The following is a 22,443-nucleotide window of genomic DNA, read 5'->3' as shown; positions in this document are numbered from 1 at the left end:
TGTGTGCCATCTCACCTGGCGCTGTACTTTCCTGATTTTAAAACTAACACACACTCATAGAAAAAGTGGGAAAGTATAGAAGAACATTTTAAATATTATGCATCACCTTCTACCAACTCTATTCAATATGCTAGATAATCACATATTTCCTTTTAATTATTTCTGAGTTCTCTATACATTTTAGTCTGGTTATTGAGCTTAATATTCTTTTATGATCAATTCCTTCTGTCATAAGCTATTTCCCCAAATAAAGTGAATTTGGGGTAATGTTGGGCTGGGGATGTGGCCCAATGGCAGAGCACTTGCCCCATACATGTGAAGCACTGGGTTCATTCCTCAGCACCACTTAAAAATAAATAAACAAAATAAAGATATTGTGTCCATCTATAAATAAAAAATTGAAAAAAAAATTTAATGTTGTGCATGTACCAAAAACTTACTTTATGAATTCCCTGTTGTGGAGTACATCTAGTTCTTTGTGTGTACATATTTCTTAGTATCCTTATCCATATGCCCTATTCACATCTTTAAGTATTTTTAAAAAATCAGAATGAAATTACATTTACATATTGATTTAAGATGGATGGACTTTTGGCTGGGTGCAGTGCTCCACACCTGTAATCCCAGGAGCTCGGGAGGCTGAGGCAGGAGGATCGTGAGTTCAAACCCAGCATTAGCAATTTAGCAAGGTTCTAAGCAACTTAGCAAGACCCTGTCTCTAAAAAAAATATTAAAAAGGACTGGGGATATGGTTGTGGCTGAGTGCCCCTGAATTCAATCCCTAGTATGAAAAAAAAAAAAGATGGATTGACTCTTTTATGATATCGAGTTGTATCCCTTCTAAGAATGTATCCTTTCATTTGTTATCTTACTTTTGTCCAGTAATACTTGATAGTGTATTTAGGAATCTTCTTATTTGATACATTTTCACTAGTTATTTTATAGACTTATTGCTGTTGCAAGTGTCAGAATGTTGAATTCTATTTTAAACTGCATGTTAGAAGTATAGAAAATTACTGAAGTTGTTTTTCTATTTAAATTTACTTCAGACATGTCAATATACTCTTTATTAATTTCTAGTCGTTTTTGATTGAGGGGTCTGCGATCAGATGACCTCCAAAATAAAATAATAGAGTTTTTTGAGTACAAAAATGCATCAGATAGATTCTCAATTTTCCAGGCTAACTGAATGAGGGAGAAATTTCAAAATAATATTGAAAAGTAATGAGGGTAGGGATATACCATGTCACTCTTGATGTTTGTAGCACAAGCTTCATCCACTCTTCCTACTTCAGATTTGTGCCACTTTTAATATTTCACTACTTTGTTTTGTTAATTTATAGGCTCATCATTTCATGTAATTTTCTTCTGTTTCTTTTCATTTTTAATTTATATTCTTATTTGGAAATAAGTTGCATAAAAAGTAGCATATATAGTACATGTGTATAGTTGATTGTAATAAAAAGAAAATTAACTATTGTGCATTCACAAAAGTGAAAAAAATAGCTTAACAAACAGAAAATCACCAAGACTTTATAATACCCTGGGTAAGAGCCTCCAGAAGCATATCCCTCTTCTACCCCAAGGTGCAGCCAAGATGTAGTTCATATTATGATAACCATTTCCTTTCTTTTCCTCACATTTTACTCACTCATTGTTTAGCTATGCCTATCTCTCTATTTTTTAGGTAAAAGGAAAAAAATCACTGAGATATTAATTCTATACTGATCTTAGGGTCAAAGATAAAAAACACGTAGTATCCATTTCTTGATTCAAAATCACAAGTTTCCATTCTTTGTTCTGAACTATTTGGGCAATTAATGAGAATATAGAATTTAAAAATGAACGACTGACTCTTCTTCAAACAGAGTATTTGGGTAATATAAAGCCTCAACACTATACAAAGATACAGAAATTTTTGTTGTTTGTTTGTTTACCTCTGGGATTATGACTAGACCAAATATTAAGCCAAAAAGGACAAGGTTAACTCCGTACATCCATCGGAGAAAGATGAAATACGAAGCCACTGAAGAACCAAAGTGACCTAGAGGGAGCAAAAAGATGGTGGATTTAAGTGTGCAGACAAAGGAAATTGACACTACTGAGTATTTTGTGTGTGTGATAGACTCAATTTTCACATCAGTCTATGGAACAAACATCTCGTCTCCATTTCCTTTTTCCAGATAAATAACCTGAGTCGCCAGGAGGTTAACTGAGCTGCCCAAGCACTTGCAAGTGAAAAGTGAAGAAGCTGAACTTAAATCTTGGTCCTACTTTTAAAAATACAACAGAATCTGTGAAACAATCTAATCAGAAGTTCAAGAACACAATCCAAACGCTGGGAAGACTCTTCAACTGAAAAACAGTGATTCCAAAATACTCACTTTCAATATCCTTGATCTTCATTTCCCAGGGAATACACTGAGTCTTGAAATTATCAAAGTCTCTCTTAAACTTGATCCATTTCTGAAATGGAATAGATAAACCCTCAGCTATTAAATGTTGTCCTGGAGCACATTGGGGCACATTGAGAGACATTTTGATGTTGCCATGACAATGTGAGGTTGACATGTGGGTGAGGTTGCCATCTTGGAATGCTCACTTCTGCATCCCTGAGCTCAGGCTACCAGAGGTGAATATTTAAACCATATTTGCTTTCCCAAAGTCAGGTGCGGAGTGAAAGAGAAGTCAGGGGACCATCAATACATAGCATTTGTCTACAGTGCTGATAATATCTCAGGGTTGGACAGTTTAAATAAGAACTTAGAAATTTTGAGTACAACTTATGAGCACAACCAAATTGGGTTAGTCATCTTTTATGCAATATTTTCTATCTTCAAATAGAAATTCAAGGGGAAAAGAAACCTCACAATTTTCATAGTTACCCTTGGCAGACAGCCAAGGATCTAAATCTAATAGGAATTGTTAAACTAGGAGACTGGTGGGATTGGAAAAAAAAAAATCCTCAACACATGGCTGCCCATTCTTCTTTGGGAAAAAAAATGATCCTGAGTTTCTGAAAGGAGTTAGGAAGGTATTTTCCTCCCTCCAATAGTGATGTAATTTGAATCTGGAATGTCCCCAAGACCTATGTGCTGAAGGCTCCTTCCTCAGAGTGGCATTATTGGGAGATTGTGGAATATTTAAGACATAGGACCTAGAAGGAGGTCTTCCGGTCATTGGTGGTAAGTCCTGTAAGGTGATAGTGGCACCCTAGCCCCTTTCTTCTTTCTCCCTTCTTTTGCCAGCAATGAAGTGAGCAGATTTGATCTGCCACGTGATCTTGACATAATGTGCTGCCTCGCTACAGGCCCAGAGCAATGAGGCTAACCACTCGTGGACTGAAACTTCCAAAACTGTGGGCCCATTTTTTTCTCTTTATAAGTTATTTCAGGTATTTTGTTACAATGATGTAAAGTTGACTAACACAAATATGGATTTGATTCCAGCTCAACACCCAGAGTTTGTATCAACTGGAAACCAGAGAAGATGTCTGTCTGATGGGTAGATGCTATTTTGTCGATTCAAAGGGTTTTCTCCCCACCAACCTCAATCTCTAGAAATAAAGCCATTTAGAAACATAAAAAAGACTTATAGAAAAATAGCAGGCTAAGAATGAGGTACTAAAGAACAGATGCTATTAGTTTCTATTATTAAAAATTCTCCTAAAAACTAGTCCATGAAGGAAATGAGATGTTACTTTGTAAAGTCACCCAAGGATGAAAGGTTTATGCAAAGGAATCAGGCAAGTTCCAGATCCGATTTTCTAAATATGGTTTTGACAATATTCTGATGGAATGATTATTTTTTTTAAAGAGAGAGAGAGGGAGAATTTTAAATTTTTTTTTTTTTTTTTTAGTTTTCGGCCGACACAACATCTTTGTTTGTGTGTGGTGCTGAGGATCGAACCCGGGGCCACATGCAGGCCAGGCGAGCACGCTACCGCTTGAGCCACATCCCCAGCCCCTGGAATGATTATTATAGAAAGAAGAAAACCACCTGTCTGAAGAGAGAAATGGTCAGAGATGCAAAAGAGAAGAGGGACCCATACGCAGAGGTGTGGTTGACCAGACTGGCACAGATCTGGGGAAGATAGATGCTAGATGCTAGCTGCTCTGGCCCCATGGCTTCATGCACTCTGTCTACTTCAGATTCTGTGCTGACAAATAATCTTTGATTCATTTGGCTTCCTATGTAGATCTGTTTATAAGAAGAGCACCTGCTAGTCACTGGGGCTGTATATATTTTGGTTTCTCTGGCGGTAACTTTCATTGTAAATTAATAGACTGAAATCAGAATGAAGGTTTAGCTTCCCATACAACTAGCTTGACTTCCAAAATAGAAGGGACTGTCGAAGTGGACTTTGAGTTTTCCAGTTCTTGCATCATTAATTTCTCCTTTTAAATTAATAATCCAGCATCTGGTTTTATATATCAGTCTCACAAGCTTTATTAATGTGAGTCTTCCTCCGAGAGATGGATCTCCTGTTCAGAGTGCTGATAAAATCAGCATAAAACGCAGGCTCGCAAGGCTGGAGATGGGGAGAGGTAATTAATGTGGCCAAGTGAGGCCCAGGCTACTGGCGGGTACCTTGGCAACCACCTGGTGGAGGCTGTGGACACCTTCATTAGTTTGCAGAGTCAGAAAACCAGACTGGGTGTGGGCAGAGGATCCCCAGCCCCTTCCTCAGCACTGTGGGAGCTGCTGGCTGCCGGACTGGGTCATTGTCATGTCATCTGGCTCCCCAGCTACTGATAAGAAAATGGCTCCAAGTAGGGATCAAACAAGATCCAGGCAAGTGACACATCCTGTCTGTGGATGAAATTGGGATCTAGTGACTAAAATGAAAGCAACCAGTGAGGCCTGAGAAACAGTACTGCTGAATAAGTAAAAAGAGACACCTATTCTTTGAAATTTGTGGAAAACATTCCTTAGGATATATAAATAAGTTCTAGGAAGCAGTTTGTCATTCTCAGTAGATTGCAAAAAATCCGTCTTCTAAAAGATGGCAATTTAAGATTTTAAAAAGAATATGGCACATGCTTGTAATCCCAGTGGCTCGGGAGGCTGAGGCAGGAGGATCGCGAGTGCAAAGCCAGCCTCAGCAACAGAGAGGGACTAAGCAACTCAGTGAGACCCTGTCTCTAAATAAAATACAAAAAAAGGGCTGGGGATGAGGCTCAGTAGTCGAGTGCCCCTGAGTTCAATCCCTGGTACCCCACCTCGAAAAAAAAAAAAAAAGAATGTGAGGTATAGAATGACTACAGGAAGCTAAAGGTTCTATAATGAAATGAAAAAAAAAAAACATTTGACATAGTAAGAACAGTAACTGACACAGAGGAAAATGGATTCCATGGTGTTAAGAATATGCCTGAGAATTCCTAAGACTGCAAAGAGAGAGGAAAACAAAGAATTAAAAACAGCGAGGGCAGGTAACAAAGGAAGGTCAGCGATCATCCTCTCCCTATGGAGGAAGTTGGATCTACTTGACAGAAATGTGACTGAACAGACTCATTTATCAAAGACATATCTGACTAGAGATCTGCTGTACAACATTGTGCGTGTATTTAACAATACTGTATTGAGCATTTAAAATTTTGTTGAGAAGGTAGATCTCAATTAAGTGTTCTACAATTTAAAAAATAGTGAATACAATTTAAAGAGGAACAACAACCTATTTTTTCTGTTGTTGTTCATTCATTTGAGTTTGAGTTGCTACAAACTGGGAACAATAATTTGGAAATGTGCTTTAAAATTTAAAATATGATGGGGCTGGGGATGTGGCTCAAGCGGTAGGGCGCTCGCCTGGCATGCGTGCGGCCCGGGTTCGATCCTCAGCACCACATACAAACAAAGATGTTGTGTCTGCCGAAAACTAAGAAATAAATATTAAAAATTCTCTCTCTCTCTCTCTCTCTCTCTCTCTCTCTCTCTCTCTCTCTCTGTTTAATAAATAAATAAATAAAATATGCATGCTTTTGAACCAGCCATATTATTTGGGGGACTGTGTTTTGTTGGATTTACAATAAGTGTTACAAAATTGTTTGTTGCAAGCTTGTTACAGCAAAATCTAGAACAACAACAACAAAAAAGGTGTATTGAAAAGCACATTCCTCAAATGGAAAAAAAAAGAAGATCTGAGTGTGCAGTTATCAAATATTAAATAGTTATTCAACAAAATTAATAAAATGAGGGGCTGGGAATGTGGCTCAAGCGGTGGCGCGCTCGCCTGGCATGCGTGCGGCTCGGGTTCGATCCTCAGCACCACATGCCAACAGAGATGTTGTGTCCGCCGAGAACTAAAAAATAAATATTGAAAATTCTCTCTCTCTCTCTCCTCTCTCACTCTCTCTTTAAAAAAAAAATTAATAAAATGACCCAGAAATAATTGCCAGGTGTTTATAACTGATAAAGGAGAAAAAAATACTAGGAATAAACAGTTTCAAACCCAGCAGATATAAAGAAAATGGCAAAAATTATGGCGCATATGCCACTTTCTGTTAATGCAGATGAAAATTTTATTGAAATGATCAAGTTTGGGGAAGAATATGAATTATCAGGAGGGCTCTAAAAAAAAGCTAAAACTTGAATACACCAATCAACAAGGAACACATGAAAAAAATATCAAGGTATTCTATAAAGATGGAATTCACACAAACAAAAAAAAATTCATGCTCCATAAAAAATGATTTACAGCATAAGGAGGAGATGATGCTATTTGTTCACTATTATAAAGCAAGTATATTCCTAGTGCATCCCTGTGCATATGTGCGACACAAATTCAGATCAATCTTATGAAATGTCTGTAGTACATATAAATAAAATACTATCAAGTCATGTGTGTCTGAGGAGTTAAAAATAATGTGCCATGACTGAGATTATCCCAGAAATAAAAGGAAGTTTAATAGCTAAAAGACAAAGGTGCTTAATAAAATCTAATATCTATTTCCAATAAAATGGAAATCTTAACCTATAACTACAGGGTAATTTCTTATTATGGGAAAGTCTATTTTGAGCTGACAAGTCCCATAAACTTAATGTGAAACACTAAAGTCATTCTCATTAAAATGATGAAAAGACAGAGATCTATGGTTATCATTGTCAACTGAAATTGTTCTGAAATTACTAACTTATACTTTAGGGGTAGAAATTACAGATCACGTTAGAAGAACCAAAAAAAAAAAACCCTTTTTATGTGCCTAATCAGATGAAAATTATTAGAATGAATAAAATTAATAAGAGAAGCCAAGACTGGGGCTGTTGCTCAGTGGTAGAGGGCTTGCCTATTGCATGAATGCCTCTCTTTGATCCACTGTGCAGAAACAAACAAACAAACAAACAATAGTACAATAAGAGACCACATATAAAATTAACACACAAAAGTGTAATTTTCTATATACCACTGAAAGCTAGTTATTAGATTAGTCCATTCACAAAAGGAACTAGAATATAAACTACATGAAATAAATTTAAGACATGGAAAAGATCTATGTGAAGAAATTGAAAAACTTTGCTCAAAGAGGCAAGATAAGGCTTGAGGAACATGCAGTCTTCTTTGATGCAAAGACTAAATATTAAATATAAGAAGCCTGCACAAATAAAATGGAAGATTTTTAAAAATATTGATCAAAATCTCAATGGGCTATATTAGAGTTTTGCAAAGTGATTTTTAAAAAGAGCTTATGGATGGCTGGGAGTGGTGGAGCATACCTGTCATTTCAGTAGCTGGGGAGGCTGAGGCAGGAGGATTGCAAGTTCAAAACCAGCCTCAGCAACTTAGTGTGGCCCAAAGTAACTTAGTGAGACTCTGCCTCAAAATAAAATATAAAAAGGGCTGGGGATGTGTCTCAGTGGTTAAAAACCCCTGGTTTCAATCCCGGTTCAAAAAAAAATGCATATGGAAATAGTACATTTCACAGGCAGGGCAAGCCTAGGGAAACAAAGAAAAAGAAGAAGCTGGAAGTATTAGGCATCAAAACTGAGAGCTGAAGCAACTACATCCACACTCAAGCCCTGAAACAGGCTCTCTGCAAGAATGAAGTGGATGCGAATGGTAGTTTTTCAAATCTGTGAGTACTTCAGTCCCCTCAAGGAAGGAAATTTCAATAAGTCCCAGGTTAAATGTCCCACCTCAGACCATTACCCTTGGATCTGATGACCAGGGGATGACATAACAGAGCAGAGCTGCCAGCTGCCTCAGGGAACATCACTGTTTATCATCCGACCCTGATTATACCACAGCCTTTTTGGGTCTCCACCAAATCAACATGATTTGGGATTTGGAAAAATAAAAACCCCAGTGTGTGTGTGTGTGTGTGTGTGTGTGTGTGTGTTTAGTTTTTTAGGTGGACATAATATTTTTATTTTATTTTTTATGTGGTGCTGAGGATCGAACCCAGTGCCTTGCAGTAGTAGTGAGCGCACTACCACTTGAGCCACAACCCTAGCCACCCCCCCCCCAGTGGTTTTAACGCCATTCATTCTGTGAGTTCATTTGCTGGTGAGGAAACAGATGTTACGTATATGGAAGCCTCCACAGAATCAGCATAGAGGAACTAGGAGGACACAGTTGATTTCCATCACTGGAGGAAGGAGGATGGTCTACTGGGCCTCACTCTCAGGATTCTGGGGGTAACTGACACATGGTGGTGGGGGGGAAGGTGAGGCTGGGGTCCTCCATGTTCCCAAGCAGAGCAGACCCTCCCAGCAGGCTGGCTGTCCCCCGTCACGCACCTTGGCCATTATCATCCTACAGGCGTAGAGTCGTTTGCCCTTCCCCTTTCCCAAGGCTCCTTCGTACTTCTCCACAAAGGCTTGGGCCTCCCTGGTCAGGAGAAAAAAGTTTGGGGTGGGTGGGAATTCCATTAACACCCAATGAAAGGAAATCTAAATGATGAGGGGTTATGGGGCTGAAAGCCTGTGTGCTTTTATGCCCCTGGTTACAATATGAATTCCATAAAGGCAGGGCATTTTGTCTGTCTTGTCCATTGAAACTTCCCAAATTCCTAGAATAATGCTTGGCATACACTAGACACTTGTGATAGGCAGAGTTTGCCCCCCAAACCCCCGCATGACTTTTGCCCTTTGGTGTCATACCTGTGAATAAACTGTTAAATGGCAAAAGGGACTCTGTGGGATTGAGATTACTGACTCTAAAATAGGGAGATTATCATAGTTATCTGGACGGGTTGGATGTAGTCACGTAAAGTCTTAAAAATCTATGTGGAAGGCAGAAGAGTCTGAGAAGAGTGTGGAGAAAGGAAAAGTTCCAGAAATTAGAAGCAGCTAAGGACCTCCAGATCAAAGGGATGACAGGGCATTGGGTTCCCTGGCTTTTCTTTTTGTCTTCTGGATCCTAGACTGAATATTGGCAAAGCCTGCAACCCAGAGATCCTGCCAACCCTGCCAGCAGCAGGGACTCTGGCCCTCAGAGGCGGGAAGAGATGGCAGATTTCTCCTCTAAGCAGGATTTTGCAGCCTGCTGGAGAGCTCATTTCTGCAAGCATCCAGGTTGTTTTTTTTTTTTTCCACCATTAATAAAAGATGTGTTCCAGGCAACACCTGTTGGGGGTGAGTTTCTGTGAGAGTGACAGGTGGTTATTCAGTCTTGCTGATAAAAGGAAGAACCCATCCTGGAAGAAGCAAAGAGAAGGGACTCAGAAAAAGGAGCCTGGGAAGAAGCCAGCCAGCTGTCCAGAGCTGAACACACTATCCAAATCGTAGCCACTAGGCGCACGTGGCTACTTGAAATTTCAAGTTATTTTTTATTTTACTGTTTTAACTGACAAAAATGTAAATATTATAATATTTGTAGAATGGCAAAATCATGCCCAAATCACTGGTGAGGAAGGTGAATCTTCCTTCCTTTTTCACTTTGCATTTTTTTTGCAGTGAGAATCCTTAATATCTACTCATTGCCATTTTAAATATGCAATGCATTGCTATTAACTATTGTCATTTTTTAAAAATTTAAATTAAAAAATTTTCAGTTTCCCAGTTGCACTAAGTGCATGTCAAGTGCTGGTTAGGGGCTACTGGGTTAGATGGTGCAGCTTCAGGAGATTTCCATTGTTACAGAAAGTTCTATTGGTCAGTGCTAGCCCATGGCAGGGGCCTGAGGCACTGCAGGGAGGCATTTCTTCTTGAAGCTGCACAGAAGGTCATGCAATAATCTGCACGGTAATGGGGTAAACTCTACATGTCAGAAAACCTGACAAGTTCTGCACTGTGTTGGTGTGGTCAAAATCTTTGCTGTGTTAAAACATGACTGCCTAACGGTTCTCCTAAATAACATGAGTTTGAGTTGAGCATGAGCAAACTTGGGTGTGAGAGGAGCCAGGGAAATGGGCTTTACACAGATGAAAGAGGAGAGTGAGTGTCGCCACCAGGGATGTGGTGGAAAGACAGAAGGGGATTTTCTAGTGGAAAACCAGAAGCCATGCAGTGTGGATTGAAAATCAGAGCAGAGATGCAAGAATCAAAAAAAAAAAAAAAAGATTGGTGGGCCGACTTTCCTAGGGAAACCAGAGAACTAGCTGAGTCTAAAACAAAAGTCAAGTGGCATGGGCAGAAGGCCCAGTCTCTTTTCCAGAACCATAGTCAAAGAGCACCACTCCCTGCATGGCCTTGCGTTAGGATTTGGGGATGTGTGGGTAATTAAGTCCACATTCCTACTCCTTGTACAGGTAAGTCACTGCAAGTGAGAGCCACACGGGGAGGGATGTTGGGGGCTTAACCATTTTTTGAAGATTTCAATGATATTAACACAAGCACATTAAAATAAGTTGGAAATCATACTCTAGAGCTTATATGCCCTTTATAGATATGTTCATATACACATGAAATATATACATATTTCCAAATGCTCTATTCATTCCCCCCAGCACTTTTCTCAAAAGAATAGGCCTCTAAAAACATAATAATTATTTCAAAGTTACCGTAGTGGTAATTTGTTGCTCAATTTAAATTTTTACAGTTCCACATCTGGGACGATGGGACAACCCGTGTTAAAGAACACAAGAGAGAGCTGATCTTGTTGGGAAGGGGCATCCTGGACAGCTTCCCTGGGGAAATCCTTCCTGTACTGGGTCAGAAGAGAGGCACAGAACCACCAGATGAGCTGGGGCATGGGAGAGAAGATGGGCAGGCAATGGAAGGGCTGGGTACAGTTCTTCCATCTCTCCTCCTCTAGGACCTGCTAGGTGCTGGCAAACTTCAAGTCCTGCAGGGCTGTGATGGTGTCCCTGAGTGCTGCACTCAGCCTGGGGAGGTGAGGAAGGTGAATCTTCCTTCTTGTCTAGTCCCTATGGGGCCAGGAGAAGGAGGGGCCTCCCATTCCCATCAGAAGGCGCTGAGGCTTGTGGATCTCAAGAAGCTTGGTTGACCCACAGCCTACCCACCTGAGCTCAGTCAGCTTCTTTGCCATGGGCCAGGGCTTGTTCCTCATGGTGGCAATGAGCTTCTTTTTTTCTTCCACCTGCTCCAGGATGTGGGCCAGTTCCTCCTCAGACAGGGACTCCCCACCAGAGTTACTGGAGGCCAAGGAAGATGATCTAGGGGCAGAGCCGGGGCAAATGGAGAAGAGAGCTGGAAAGGAAGTAGATGTGGAGCAGCCCACAGGCAAGATGGCCAGGCATGATCCCGGATCACACCCACTCCTGCTCAGATGCTTCCAGTGACTCCCACTGCTGTCAGAGGAGGCCAGAATGACAACCTGTAGCTCAACCTACCACACAGCTGCCTCCCCAAACTCTATTTCTCTGAGTGTTCCCCCTCCCCCTACAGACAATCCCGTGGAGTGCTGACCAGTAGAAATAGCCATTTGTAATTTAAATGTTTCTAGTAGCCACATTAAAGTGGTGAAAAACGAATACAATTAATAACACATTTCATTTAATTTAACCTAACAAACATTATAATTTTAACATATAGTTAAAATATGAAAATTAGTGAGATAGTCTTTTTTTTTTCTACTATCTTCAAAGTCTGGTGTTTGCATTTCACTCCCAGTGGAGAGCACTTCAAACACTAAATTTCCATCAGACATACTTGATCTGTATTTGGATTTCATAAAGTTATAGCTGAAAAAGTAGATTCAAGTACCCTGATTGTTTACCTAAAAGTTTCCCAGTAACAGAATCAAGTGCAAAATAGTATTTTTCTTTGATATTTGCATCCTCATTAACAAAACTACTTGGCCATTTTGTAAAAGAAATGCATTGAGCCAAGCGTGATGGTGCCTGCCTATAATCCCAGCAGTTCAGGAGGCTGAGGCAGGAGGATCTTGAGTTCAAAGCCAGCCTCAGGAATAGCAAGGAGCTAAGCAACTCAGTGAGACCCTGTCTCTAAATAAAATACGAAATAGGGCTGGGAATGTGGCTAAGTGTTCAAGTGCCCCTGAGTTTAATCCCCAGTACCCTCCCTCCAAAAATTACACCCCCCCCCAAAAAAAAACCCAAAACTTTAAAAAGAAATGCTTTGGCTTCAAAATCATATCAACTAGTTTCAAAGGTACACCTATGTCAGATTCACAAACTCTTAAGTCAATGGTATTAACATTGAATTAAAATTATGTTCAGTTAGATTAAATTGGGAATTCAGTTCCTTAGTCACACTGTGTTTGGATTTCAAATGCCCACCAGCCACATGTGGGTAGTGGCATATTGAACAGCACAGGTGTAGACAAGCTCCCGTGAGAAATCCCCAAATATCGACCCTCCCCATCTCTCAGATAATATTATGTGCTCAGTTATGTGCAATTTATTGTGTGTGCTCTGTACAGCCTCACTGAAAATATGTGACCCTCAGCTGAGTGAGAGAGCAGGTGACAGGGTTGAAGGAGAAAGCCAGAGAAGGGTTAGGCCCACCCAGCCAGTAGGTTTCATAAACAGAAGAATCTGAATGTGAACTTGGGCTAGATTTTTAAAACCCATTTGTGGCAGCCTCTGTGAGTTTTAGCTTCTGAATAACACCTAAGGAGCAAAGGAGAAGAAGTCTGAGCATGCCCTTGAACATTGGAAAGCCGAGATCAGAAGGTCTTTTGGCTGGACTTCATACACATCTCATGATAGCTGTCTTTGAGTTTTTGCTTAGCGAGTTCCTTCCGTCTGGGGAGTTGGGCATTCAGTCATTGCTTGTTTGAATTCCACCTGTTCTTCTGTCACTTTCTGAAATGCTTACCTTCTTCACAGAGGAAACCTGATGCCCCAGCACCCGGGCAGTACAGGACTCTATCAAAGCCCTTCTTGTGTACACATGGCTTTCTGCCTTGTCTTAATTGATGCCTGTGTCTCATCTTCCCTGCTAGCCTGCCTGTACCTGGGGGGCTGGGACTGAGTCTTTTTCATTTCTCAGTGCCCTGTCATGGCATCAGGAGAAAATGCCATGAGTCCTTGTGTGTATACCTTACTTTGCATTTGTCATTTAGGATCTTACAGGATCCCTCTAAAGTTCAGGATTCTCAGGGTCCATTAACAAAGCATTCAAATTCTAAGTTGACCCTTTAGTAGCTTATCATTAGGAACAAACAGCAAAGGTCCTAACAAGGGATGGCTGGTATGGGTGACAGAAGCAGTCAGTAGCCTCTTTAGAGGGTCTCATTTTGCCCTCCTTTGTGCATACCTTTAGTCAGTAGACCACCTGACTAAAGGTATGCACAAAAGAGGTTTGTAGAACCCAGAGAAGGAACACCAACGCTGCCATAATCCTAAAACCCTTTCAAAAGCCTCCCAGCCATTATCTCAGGGGATGCTTAAAACATCCTGAGAGCTGGACACAGTGGTGCATGCCTGTTAGCTACCTCAGTAGCTACGGAGGCTGAGGCAGGAGGATCATGAGTTCAAAGCCAGCCTCAGCAACTTAGTGAGGCCCCAAGCAATTCAGTGAGACCCTGTCTCTAAAATGTAAAAAAAAAAAAAAAAAAAAAAAAAAGGCTGGGGATGTGACTCAGTGATTAAGCGCCCCTGGGTTCAATTTCCAGTACCAAAACAAACAACAAACAACAATAACCTGATCTCCAGTGAATGACAAAGGGAGCAGAGCAGAGACATCCATCAAAACTGGTCCCAAAGAAATGGAACAAAAAGTCCGATCTGCTCATTTCAGTGACCTGGCTCTGTCCACTAACCTACGAGTGCTGGTGCTAATGGAACAAAGGAGAGGAAACAAATAATTCAAATCCTCAAATCTTAAAATTTCAGAGCTAACAGAACTCTTGGAGTTCTAGACAGAAATCCATTTTTCTAGAAAACAGTCCAGTTAAGGAAGGAGTGTGCTTAAGCCCTGTGATGATTCCTGAATCCAATACTGTTCACTTTTCTCAGTTCCTTAAGAGCCAAGGCGAGTCACCTGGTGACACCTGAGGTCTCGTCCCACCCAGCCGTGATGCAGCATTAAGAGATTCTCCTGCGCTGGGGCGCACGGGTGGCTGGGCGAGGGGCCCAGGGGCCATCCCACCTGTCACCGTGCGATCCTCATCCTGGCTCTGCCCAGACATTGAGCCCTTGGCAGTGGCAAAGGCGGGGCAAAGTGAAGGGGCAGCGGGGGAGCAGGAGCCAGCAGGACACCAGCCCCTCCCAGGGGAGGGGAAGGGACGCTGAGCCGAGGGACGCGCCGCGACACACACCTGTGTTTCTTCGGCATCTTCCTCGTCTCCTCTTTCCTCGGAGCGTCCTTTTCCTTCTGTGGGGGTGCCCTCTGCTCCTTGAGGGAGGCCCTCCGGTCCCTCTTTTTACCCCCCTCGCTGGTCCTCTCTGCGGCGCTCCGCTCCTGTCCCTGCAGCCCGCGGCGGCCCGGGCGTTCCGTCGCCTTCCTCGGGGGAGACCCGGGTCTGGGGCTGCCCCGGGCCGGCTCCTTCAGCCCAGGCTGGGCTCCGCGCCTGCCAGGGGGACCCTCGGCTTTGGGAGCCTGCTTCCTTGCCGATTTCCCCGACGTGTCACCTGCAGAGTCAGGAAATGGACAGTGCAGGTCTCAGCCCAGGCAAGTGCCCCAGGCGAGAGGAATCTACCGTCCAAGATGCCCCCGGGAGCTCAACAGCTCTGCTGGGGCGCACCACATGACACCCCAGAATAACACAGGACCTCCTTGGTTTACCGTAAATCCTCCTCAAAAGGTGGTGTTTGAACTAGGTGTTGGGGAAAGTTGGCCTCTGTGTTCATAAATAAGTCACTTACCTTTTCTGCACCTCACTTTCTTCATTTATAATTGGTTCAAGTAGCCCCAATGTCCTGGCATGGTTGAAAGGGTTAATTAAAAACGGGTAAGGTCCCTGCACATGGAGGTATTCATTAGAGGTCAGCATATGCGAACGCTCATTTAAAGGCACCATCCATGCCATCAGCACACACGTGGTAAAGCACCCACATTGCTATTTGCTTGTAGTTTTCCTTTAGGCTTTAGAGGTTCAGTCCATGGTCAGCTGACTCCATTGCTGTGGGCCTGAGGTGAGAGAGAACATTGTGGTGGAAAGGCATAGCAGAGAGGTGCTGCTCTGTTCATGGCAGCCAAGAAAGCAGAGAGAACTTGGGGACTGTTTCTTATCCCCACCCCTACCTACTTCTTGGCCACCAAGATGTTCTGCCTCACCACAGTCCCAGAAACAATGGCTGCAGAAAAACACCAACTGAAACCATGAGCCAAATTCACCGAATTCAATCTTTCCTCCTTTAGGTTGTTTTTCTCAGGTATTTTGTCACAGTAATGAAAAGTTGACTAATACAGAAACCCTTCATGGAACCAGTCTGGTAGTATTTCAAGAAGCAGCTGGGACTGTTTTAATCAGGCGTGGCAAGAGGCACAGACATGGAAGTGACTTTTACGAAGGAAGAAGCTTATTATACTCACAGATCCCTAGAATGGCAGCATGCTGTGCTGTGCAGGGCCATACAGGGAAACACTGAGGTGGGTCAGGAGACAGAGAGAATGGGGGAGGAAATGTAGACATGGGTCTTTATTATGACTTCCACGGGAAGGAATGAATGAATCAGGGTGAGCAGGTTTAGAATTGTCTAGTTGAACAATTTCAGTGGATTTGGGGGCTATGAACTTTACCTAGTTGTCTGGCCCTGGGGTGATTAGGGCAGGTGGGTGGTGGCCCAGAAGGAGAACCTGGTCAAAGGAGTCCTTGAGGGTAAGAGCTCTGAGTTGGCTGATTTGCAGATGAAAGGGCCCCTTGCTTCATTCTTTGCTTTCTCTAGAAACTAGCTAAAACCAGGAGGGTTAATCCCTCCAGGATCAGCAAGTTCCCAATATGTCAAAATATCAGACTATAGGTAGGAACATTTAAGTTGCAATTGATGAATTGCTGGAGTTCAACATGGCTAAGCTTTAGAGTTAAAAACTATAGGAAATAAGTGTTGATGGGGGCATTCTTTCAGGAATTTTTACCTCCAGGAGTACTACCATGTTCTTGCTGTGAAAACTGCAGGAAAATCCTCTGGTGCTTCCAGCAGAGGGAGGGAAAAGTAATCATTTTGAAATATGTCCATAGTATTCTGATGTCCTCAACAAAGTTCTGCCCTTAAGGGAAATTGTTTTGTCACAATGAGTCTTAATGCACTCAGTGTAAAGTTCCTTCTACTAAGGGAGGGAAAAGCTGAGGAGTACTTGTGAAGGTCACAGCCCAGAGGCAAAGGCTTACAAGAAGACAGACATAATTGTACTATAAAACACTTCCTCCTTCCCTCACACCTTACCACCACAGCAATAGGGCTCCTGCATAAAAACAGGGAATACAACACCTAAAGCATGATCCATGGGGGAAATAGTTGGAAAATTGTTCTTCACTAAAATTAAAAACTTCTAGGCTGACATGGTGGCACATACCTGTAACCCCAGCAATTTGGGAGGCTGAAAGAGGAGGACTGCAAATTTGAGGCAAGCCTCAACAACTTAGGAAGGCCTTAAGCTAGACCATGTCTTGCTTAGTGTGACTTCGAGAGGCCATGTCTCAAAATAAAAAATAAAAAGGACAGAGAAGTAGTTCCATGGTAGAAAACCTCTGGGTTCAATCCCCAGTACCAAACAACAACAATAACAACAAACAAACAATAATAAGTGTTGGCGAGGATGTGGGGAAAAAGGTAAACTCATACATTGCTGGTGGGACTGCAAATTGGTGCAACAACTTTGGAAAGTAGTGTGGAGATTCCTCAGAAAACTTGGAATGGAACCACCATTTGACCCAGCTATCCCACTCCTTGGTCCATACTCAAAGGACTTAAAATCAGCCTACAATAGTTACATAGCCACACCAATGTTTATAGCAGCTCCATTCATAATTGCTAAAGTATGGAACAATCCTAGTGCCCTTCAATAGATGAATGGAAACTGTAGTATACATACACAATGGAATATTACTTAGCATTAAAAGGGAATTAAATTATGGCGTTTGCAGGTAAATGGATGGAGTTGAAGAATATTGTGCTAAGTGAAGTAAGCCAATCCCAAAAAACTACCGAATGTTTTCTCTGATTAGTGGATGCTGATCTACAATGGAGAGGGCATGGGAAGAATGGAAGAACTTTGGACTGGGCAAAGGGGAGAGTGGAGAGGGCTTATGAGGGCAGGAAAGATGGTGGAATGAGATGGACATCATTACCTAGGTACATGTATGATTACACGAATGGTGTGTCTCTACACTGTGTACAACCAGAGAATCAAACTGTTGTGCTCCATTTGTGTTTGATGAATTGAAATGCATTCTGCTGTCATTTACAACTAAGTAGAATAAATAAAAAATAAATTAATTAATTTAAAAGAATTTAAAACTTCTCTGCAAAAGACACTGTTGAGAGAATGAAAACAAATCAAAGACTATGAGAAAATATTTGTAAAACATATCTGACAAAGGACTTGTATACAAAATATACAAAGACCTCTTAAAGTTCAAGAATAAGAAAACAAACAATTTAATTTAAAAACTGGTGCAGAAAGTAACAATAAGAGAGGTAAGTAGGGAGCCTACATCCTGGGAACAAATCTTTACTCCTCACACTTCAGATAGAGCCCTAATATCCAGAGTATACAAACAACTCAAAAAATTAAACAATAAGAAAACAAATAACCCAATCAACAAATGGGCCAAGGACCTGAACAGACACTTCTCAGAGGAGGACATACAATCAATCAACAAGTACATGAAAAAATGCTCACCATCGCTAGCAGTCAGAGAAATGCAAATCAAAACCACCCTAAGATACCATCTCACTCCAGTAAGATTGGCAGCCATTAGGAAGTCAAACAACAACAAGTGCTGGCAAGGATGTGGGGAAAAGGGTACTCTTGTACATTGCTGGTGGGACTGCAAATTGGCGCGGCCAGTTTGGGGCAGTATGGAGATTTCTTGGAAAGCTGGGAATGGAACCACCATTTGACCCAGCTATTCCCCTTCTCGGTCTATTCCCTAAAGACCTAAAAAGAGCATACTACAGGGACACGGCTATATCAATGTTCATAGCAGCACAATTCACAATAGCAAGACTGTGGAACCAACCTAGATGCCCTTCAATAGACGAATGGATTAAAAAAAATGTGGCATTTATACACAATGGAGTATTACTCTGCATTAAAAAATGACAAAATCATAGAATTTGCAGGGAAATGGATGGCATTAGAGCAGATTATGCTAAGTGAAGCTAGCCAATCCCTAAAAAACAAATGCCAAATGTCTTCTTTGATATAAGGAGAGTAACTAAGAACAGAGTAGGGAGGAAGAGCATGAGAAGAAGATTAACATTAAACAGGGAAGAGAGGTGGGAGGGAAAGGGAGAGAGAAGGGAAATTGCATGGAAATGGAAGGAGACCCTCAGGGTTATACAAAATTACATACAAGAGGAAGTGAGGGGAAAGGGAAAAAAACAAGGGGGAGAAATGAATTACAGTAGATGGGGTAGAGAGAGAAGAGGGGAGGGGAGGGGAGGGGGGATAGTAGAGGATAGGAAAGGCAGCAGAATACAACAGACACTAGTATGGCAATATGTAAAACAGTGGATGTGTAACCGATGTGATTCTGCAATCTGTATACGGGGTAAAAATGGGAGTTCATAACCCACTTGAATCAAAGTGTGAAATATGATATGTCAAGAACTATGTAATGTTTTGAACAACCAACAATAAAAATTAAAAAAAAAAAAACAACAAAAAACTGGTGCAGGCTGTTGTGGAGCATGCCTGTAATCCCAGTGACTGGGAAGGCTGAGGTAGGAGGATCACAAGTTCAAAGCCAGCCTCAGCGACTTAACAAGACCATAAGCAACATAGCAAGACCCTGTCTCAAAATAAAAAAATAAAAAAGGCTAAGGATGTGGCTTAGTGGTTGAGCATCTCTGGGTTCAATCCCCAGTACAAAAAAAAAAAAAAAAAAAAGAAAGAAAGAAAAAGAAAAGAAAGGAAAAAAGGATTGAGGATATGACTCAGTGGTAGAGCACTTGCCTAGCATGCATGAGGCCCTCGGTTGGATCCTCAGCACAGCAATAAATACATAAATAAAAATAAAGTAAAATGGGGAAAATATCTGAACAGACAGCTCACCAAAGGAATTATACAGATGACAAATGAACATATGAAAGATACATGTCATTAGGGAACTGTGAATCAAAACACCAAAGAGGTACTACTACACACCTACTGCTAACACCAAATGCTGCCAAGAACGTGAAGCAACAGCAGTTCTCATTTATTGCTAAAATGGTTACAGTCACTTTGAAAATGGTTCATCACATATTGAGCAATCGTTCTCCTATGTGTTTACCCCAGTAAGTTGAGAATTTATGTCCACATAAGAACCTGAACACAAATACTTGGCCTTATTCATAATTGAAGAATCTCAGAAGCAACCAACATGTCCTTCAATAGGTGAATGCATAACCAAGCAGGAAGGGATACTTAGGAAGGGATGTGACTCAGTGACAAAATGAAATGAAAGCCTGGGTAATCTTGAAAGCATATTCCTTGATGAAAGCAGGCAGTCTGGAAAGGTAACATACTGAATGATTACTACTGTACAACATTCTGGAAAAGACCTAATTGGAGAGACAGTAAAATAATAAGTGATCGCCAGGGCTTCAGTGGAAAGAGAAGAAGCCTCAACAGGAGGACCACAGGACATTTTACTCTGCATGACACTGTGGATTATAGACACACAACATTATGCATTTATTGAAGCCCATAGAATGTATAACATAAAGAAAGTGAGCCCTATTATAAACTATGGGCTTTAGGTAATAGTAATGTATCAATATTGATTCAGCAGATACAACGAATGCAGTGTTCCAGGGCAAGATGCTATCCTGGAGGAAAAGGAGGAAAGAAGGTTGTATGTGAAAAAATTTCTGCAAAGTTTTTCTAAACTTTAGGTGTTTTTCTAAACACCTAAAACTGCTCTAAAAAATCAATTTTTCAAAAATTAAATAATTGATCAATGATACATTTCAAGTGAATAATCAAGACATTTTTATTAAAGACCAAAGGTGCTCATTCAATTGACTTAGAAGCTATAAATAAGTGCTTATAAAAATCAAACATTCCAAAAATTTCCCAGAAACTAGGTGAAAATTTGGTAAATGAACTTGTTTATTATGTTTATTTTATAAGAACAGCTATGTCTTCTTTGATTTATTAATATTAATTATAAAACAGTACCAGACATGGTGGCTCATGCCTGTAATCCCAGGGGCTCAGGAGGCCAATGCAGGAGAATTGATTTTGAGTTCAAAGCCAGGCTCAGCAACTTAGCAAGGTTCTAAGCAACTCAGTGGGACCCTCTGAATAAAATATAAGAAAGGGATGGGGATGTGGTTCAGTGGTTAAGCACCTGTGGGTTCAATCCCTGGCATTTTAGACTAGCAGAGATCATTCCTAGAAATGATATAAGAATCTAGGTCTAAGGACCTCCCTCAAGGCCTGCCCACCTAATAGTGCCATCCTGGGGACTGAGCCTTTAATGCACAAATATTTCAGGGGCACTCAACATCCAAACTATAGCAGATTCCTAGATCATTTCTAAGTAAGGGAGAATTCTGAAACACTGACTATTAAGCATAATTTTATTTTATTTTTAAAATTTTTTAAGCATGATTTTAAACTTGTATACTTTTGCTTCTAATTTTTATATGCTACAAAGAAATTGTACCTTCAAGTTCATTTTTGTATGACTTTGAAAAAACTATTATATGGGTTGTGTGTCTGTGCAAAGTTGTGTAATGTATAGTCATGGGCTCTGCTAGTCTAAAATGCCAATATGTGATAGTTGGTAGTTATCCTTACTGTACAATGGAAGTTTATTCTGTGAAACAAATGTTCTTTTGACTAAACATTATAATTAAATTAGAGTCTACTATGATCAACATTGATGAGGCCCAACTTTGTATGCAAAGTAATGAATGTGCTTTTGTCAAGAACAAAAGAATAGTCGTATCATAAAGTGAGATGATGGTTGTTCTACAGTAAGAAAGACAACTGTGTAGGACAAACCTGAATGGAAAATGGCAGAAGTTTTGCAGAAAAGGAGTTTTATTGGTCTTGGGTTGTAGACGTGCAAGTAATGAGCTTGAAAAACTATAAAATGTGTTATAATCTTGTCAAAGTTTACTCAATTTGATGAATTTGTCTTTGCTTCTGTTTATTACTATTTTTTTGCCTTCACCTACCATATAAAGATTTTTATAGTGTAATCCACCTATGTAGCAAAAATTCTGCATCTTCCCACAATAATCTCTTGTGTTTTATGCTGGTTTTATTATGGTCTTGATGGTTTAAGAGAACAAAGCTTATGAAAGCTTTGTAGGCAATCATGTTATCTTCCTTGTGGGTAATCCTATTATCTTCTGTGCGTGTTTTTAAATGTTTTATTGCCATTTTCAAATGAGTAGCCTAATGTAGTTGTGATTGTTGGAAATGCTTCGCAAAGAACTGATGTTTAGGAAAGAGATTCAGTAGAGGAAAAAGACCAAGGAGAGGAAGAGGGCAGGAAAGAGGAAATACTGGGGAATTATACTAGCCAAATTATATGGTTATAGTGTGTGCATGTATGGATATGTAACAATGAATTCCACCATTGTGTACAATTATAATTCACCAAGAAAAAATATAGATTAATAAAATAAAAAGGGGTTCTGGACTTCTGGGTAGGAGCAAGTTATGGAAGGCCACTAGGAAATGTGTATGATAAATAAGCATTGTTTAATAAGGTTTGCTATGCAGGTCAGTGTATTCTCAAGTACTTAAAATGGTCTCCAGAGTAGTTCTCTGTCTGGCATAGGAGAGGGAGACATCTATACAGATGAAAATTTATATCCTGTTTTTCGAATAAAAGAGGAAGGCTAAAAGATTAAGTAATTCCCCTTTATTTGCAGCACACATGTTTCTTGAAATCACAGATAGTGCCAAACTATCTACTTTGTTTTTCCTATATGCTAGTAAAAATGTCCTTTTCTGTTTAAGCCCTGG

General features: G+C 40.7%; 1 protein-coding gene across 1 annotated transcript in view; it reads right to left on the bottom strand.

The window, feature by feature from the left end:
* TMC2 (transmembrane channel like 2) overlaps window positions 1-22,443 on the bottom strand; it is a gene marked incomplete at both ends in the record, with an annotated part of 69,624 nt that overhangs the window by 42,765 nt on the left and 4,416 nt on the right. Inside the window, 5 exons of the mRNA XM_081292828.1 lie at window positions 1,938-2,044; window positions 2,385-2,466; window positions 8,734-8,824; window positions 11,400-11,552; window positions 14,624-14,936. Of these exons, the coding sequence (XP_081148954.1) occupies window positions 1,938-2,044; window positions 2,385-2,466; window positions 8,734-8,824; window positions 11,400-11,552; window positions 14,624-14,936 (746 nt within the window). The remainder of the gene's footprint in view (window positions 1-1,937; window positions 2,045-2,384; window positions 2,467-8,733; window positions 8,825-11,399; window positions 11,553-14,623; window positions 14,937-22,443) is intronic.

The sequence above is a fragment of the Spermophilus citellus genome, assembly GCF_964194105.1.
Source record: "Spermophilus citellus genome assembly, chromosome: 4".
Lineage (NCBI taxonomy): Eukaryota > Metazoa > Chordata > Mammalia > Rodentia > Sciuridae > Spermophilus > Spermophilus citellus.
The sequence above is the reverse complement of the archived record's forward strand: the minus strand, read 5'-3'. Positions and strand labels throughout refer to the sequence as shown.